Raw genomic sequence first — 4,953 nt, 5'->3', positions numbered from 1 at the left:
CCTCCCCCCTCTCCCTCTCTCTCTCTCTCTCTTTCTCTCTCCCTCCCTCTCTCCCCCTTTCCCTCCCCCTCTCTCTTTCTCTCTCTCTGTCCCTCTCCCCCCTCTCTCTCTCAAATTATACAAAGTCTCTCCCTCTCTCTTTCTCTCTCTCTCTCTATCTATCTCTCTCTCTCTCTCTCTCTCTCTTTCTCTTTCCCCCCTCTCTCTCTCACCCTCCCCCTCTTGCTCCCCTCCTTGGCACTCACAGTCTCGTTATTCCATCTCCCCACCAACAGGTGCTGTGCTCAGCGCTATGGCCCGAGGGAACATAACTCTGGCAGACTTTGGCGTCAAGGGCACGCAACTCAAGCTCACCCTCACACTGGACCACAAGCAGAAAGTTGTCTTCAAGCCTGCCTGGTAAGTGGGTTTTTTAAAGCCTCAACGAGAGTTTTACCAAAGATTCTCTACTAGGGGGAGAGGGGGAGAGAGAGAGAGAGAGAGAGAGAGAGAGAGAGAGAGAGAGAGAGAGAGAGAGAGAGAGAGGGGGGGGGGCAACATAGAGGGAACTGCTGCTTTTTCTTTCCTCGTCCTTACTACTATCGTCATTTTCTTCTACTTCTTTTGTATGTTTATCACTCTCTTGTGTACCGCTGTTTCCGGGGTGCCTTGATAATCGAAGCAGACTTTGTGCTGTTGAAGCTAGAGAGGTGAGCAGAGTAAGCCTGATTCCCCATTTGGACTTCTCTGTTGACATCCACCCCTTGGCCCTCATATGACCTAATTATACAGTTGCGAGCGTCGTAAAACCTTACTAAAACTAACACATATAATTATACCATTTGTTGAGTGGGTGGTTGGTGAGTGCTCTGGTCTGGTTTGCTTCTTCTTTCCTATCAAACATCTATCGTCTTTATCTCCCCTTTCTTCTTTTTTATGTTTGTTACTCTCTTGTAACACCTCCAATCTTCTGGCGCTCATATGACCTTACGCAGTTGCGAACGCCGTAAAACCTCTACTAAAACTGAAAACTGCCTGGTAAGTGTTTTTTAGCCTCAATGAGAGTTTTACCTAAGATTTTCTACTCTAGTAGAGAATCTTTGTTTTTACGGCTCCTAAAATAAAAATAGGTCATTAGTAAGACTTTTACAGCTCTTGCAACACAAATAGGTCATCAGTAAAAGTTTTACAGCTCTCGCTAGACAAATATGTCAGTAGTTTATTAAAAATGTCCGTTTCCTGCTAGACAAATCGGCCATTTGTAAGAGTGTTACGGCTCTTGCAAGACAAGTGAAGGTGCTGACAAGATGAGTTACTTCTCGGAAATGAGCCCTATGGAAATAGGTACGTCACACGCTTATAGGTTACGATTTTACAATTTATAAGTACGAAATAACAAAAGGCATGTTATACTTAAAGAAATATGGCATATATTTTTAAAAATCTACAAATTGGACCTTGATGTCGATTTTTTACCAATATCTTCATTTGTGGATTCGAGAAGCAACTCATTTTGTTAACCGCCTCACATATGTTAGTAAGAGTTTAACGGTTCTTGCAATACAAATTTGTCGTTTATATAAATGACGAAGACTAGAGGTATTTCTAGCGGGTAACATACAATTAAAAGTAGGAGGAGATCTAATGATAATATAATATGTATGATAGGTAAAAATGAGCAAAACCACACCAGAGCACCTGCCAACCATCGACTGGTAGGCGTTCGTTCACCAAGATTTGAAGGTACCGGTAGATTGCTTTGACTTTTACTTTGATTTACAGTAAAAGATTTTAAAAATCTCACTACCTGCGCCTGTGGTGTAGCAATAAGGCGGTAATTGTTATTGTTGTCATTGTGTAGGTTTGAACACCCTTTCAACACTATAAGCGTAGTTAACCCTATCCGTACGTCGTGTTTTACTGTCGTATTCATACGACCCTGGGAACTCTGTGCCACCTCTTTCCAAAGAGGAAATTTACTTGTTAATCCGATCCGTACGCTTTTCATAGCTGTCTGTCAAAATGATTTTTGGAGAAATACTTAAAGTTTCAGTATTCTAAAATGTGAAGAATACAACCCCGGGGTTACGATATCACCCCAGGGCGTACGGATAGGGTTAAGAGGCGGACCTCCAAAATTTCACAGCCGTTTCCAACAGGACTGAGGCAAATGCATCATGTCTTTCCCTGCTAGAGGTTGAGCTCCACAGTTTGGTGGTCGACCTCTTTGCACTGACATTTTGGTAGTTATATAAGTTGGAAACATCACATAATAATATGTTCGTGTGGGTGGTTGCTGGGTGCTCTGGTGTGGCTTGCTTCTTCTTTTCTGTCAAACATCTATCGTCTATATCTCCCCTCCTTCTTTTTTGTGTTTGTTACTCTCTTGTAACACCTCCAGTCTTCGGCACTTATATGACCTTATTGTGTTGCAAGTGCCGTAAAACTCTTTCTAAAACATATGTTCATAATAACTGTGTGTGTGGCGTCGGTAGTCGGACCTGTAATTGTGGGATTTCGGGGTTTGGGGCTGAGCTGACAGCTCGAGCCGACATTGTGTCCTTGGGAAAGGCATCTTACACAAATTTCCCAATTGGCTCGGTCCTTTCGTTATTTAACTTGGAGGTCCCACCTCTGGGTTGCACAAGGGGGCTATCACGATAAAAGCTGTTAAAAGTTTTTAGATCCTTATTCAGTCGCTTTAAAGAGTTTTCTCTATAACCAAACAAATATATATACACACCAATGATACCAAACTTCTCCTATAGGTAGGGCAACAGGAAGGAAACCCCCCGAAATCTGGCGTAGCCCGCTTGTCTTTAAAAGCGACCAAATCACCTAATAGCGTTGATAGAGGATATAAACTATACTATTTCACCATATTTCACATTGTGAGTTGTCTCCCCCGCAGGTACGGCAGAGATGACATCATCACGGGCACACCGTACTCTGGCAGGGACAGACACAACGCAGAGATTGCGGCGTTTCATTTAGGCCGGTGAGTTGGTGTTTAGACAACTACACAGTACCCTGCTTAAACTTAAACCAAATGTGTCACTACGCTGTGGAATCAGGCGCTCCTCAGTATTTGGGACATATGGAGTTACTGGTATCATCTTAAAGCCTGTTCATTTGCCTTGATTTGAATGGAAAAAAGTATCTTTCTATCTTGAATAGAAGTCGAGACTGAAGGAGGTGGGGGCCACCGGGTTCAGAGGTAAAATTAGCGAGAAAATGGCTGCCCAAGTTTGGTGACTTCCACAGCTTGAGAGTCCATGAAAACCTAAAATTCACAGTTTAATCTACGTTTTTCTGTAAAATCCTTCCAGAAATCTGTTTTTAAATTGACATAAAAGATGTTGAACCAGTAATTTAAAAAATTCAATAAAAATGGCCAAGCCAGCAGAAAAATGCAGGTTTCTTCAATTTCACTATTTTGACAAGCACCTGATTTCACAACTAACGATGCCTCTCAAATTTGTTTAATTTGAAAACAGTATTTAAGCGAAAGAAAATAAAGTACCCAACTTTTTTTTTGTCTTTAACTACAGCGGTCCCTCAAAAGTGAAAACACAGACGTAGAAAAATTTGTCAGTCCTGTTTGAAGGGGACGGTCTACCACAGGACCCGTCTGATAGCTTTTCCACTAAAGAGTCTTTTAGAATCAACAACCTCAACCCTTGTGGCGTCGGTCGCCCATTGGTTAGGCTACCGGACTTGTAATCGTGAGGTTGCGGGTTCGGGGGCTCGAGCCGCGGGCCCGACGTTGTGTCCTTGGGAAAGGCACTTTGCACGAATTTTCCACACTTCACCCAGGTGTGAATGGGTACCTGGCCATAGACAGCGAAAGATCTTGTCTGTGTGTTGGTCTTTTAGCGCCTATAATTGACCGCCTGCACTGTATGCTTCCCAGGGAGTTGAGGTTGTTTCAGAATACTCTCAGGTCTGCTAGGGTAATAGTATAGATTTGCGTTATACAAATGCTATCTATTATCTATTATTATTATTATTATTATTATTAACATTTCATCGGGTCAGGGTTAGGTGATGGACTAGTAGATTGCCAAGTGGAACAATAAATAAATTAATAAATAAACAAATACAAAAATAAATAGGATACAATGTAAATAAAATAAATAAATTAGGAATAATAAATATGAATACGATTAAATACGAATGAATAAACAAGATGCAATAATAAAATAGGAGAAAAAAAATAAACAAGATGCAATAATAAAATAGGAGAAATAAAACCTTGTATCAGTTGTGTTGATGAGGACTACCAAGTGTTGGGTACTACTTTGTTTTACATTTAATATAGATAAAAAGCATTATAAACGACCCATCACACCCCCTTTCCACGCAAATTGTCAGATATGTACCTCTAAAAACAAAGAAAGAAAGATATAAAAAAAGTTTTTTACCATCTAGCATCAGGCTATTGTCAGAATAAGCATAGATGTGTATTGCTCTTTAGAGTATGTATCTATATAACTCCAAAGGTCTTGTAATTAAATTCCTGCATGTGGTTGAATGATGCATCTGATGTGAAATGTACATTTTGTCAGCTTTACTTCTCTTTTCATAATATTGAAATTTAATGAGAGTAATATATAATCTAGATTTTGATATTTACTTGCATGTGTTTTTACGGTCCTGTACAGCCAAGAAAAATTTCCCTCTGGGATAATAAAGTATTATCTTATCTTGTCTTATTTCAGTATCCTTGAGCTGAGGAGAACTCCGCTAGCCATCGGGAGACGCGTGGACATTCACCGAGACATAAAACCTGTGGCTACTGAAAGGCTGCTCAATACGTTCTTTGAAAAAGGTATTTTCAACCAGTTTTTTTTTTTAATTTCTTTTTCTTTTTTTTCCTTTAAATTTGGTTGTTAATTTCTTCCTCCCTCTCTTTCTCTTTCTCCTTTCTCCTGCTCTCTCCCCTCTCCCTCTTTCGTCTCAACCCCCCCCCCC

The 4,953-nt window shown here is 40.7% G+C and overlaps 1 protein-coding gene across 1 annotated transcript in view; it reads left to right on the top strand.

Moving 5' to 3' along the window:
• Positions 1-267: 267 nt before the first annotated feature.
• The window catches only part of LOC101859823 (glycosaminoglycan xylosylkinase), a gene marked incomplete in the record, with an annotated part of 11,438 nt that continues 6,752 nt past the window's right edge, over positions 268-4,953 (top strand). The window contains 3 exon segments of the mRNA XM_013089470.2: positions 268-399; positions 2,891-2,977; positions 4,701-4,810. Coding sequence (XP_012944924.2) covers positions 293-399; positions 2,891-2,977; positions 4,701-4,810 — 304 coding nt within the window.

This window comes from Aplysia californica, unplaced genomic scaffold (genome assembly GCF_000002075.1).
Source record: "Aplysia californica isolate F4 #8 unplaced genomic scaffold, AplCal3.0 scaffold00958, whole genome shotgun sequence".
NCBI classification, from domain to species: domain Eukaryota; kingdom Metazoa; phylum Mollusca; class Gastropoda; order Aplysiida; family Aplysiidae; genus Aplysia; species Aplysia californica.
The sequence above is the reverse complement of the archived record's forward strand: the minus strand, read 5'-3'. Positions and strand labels throughout refer to the sequence as shown.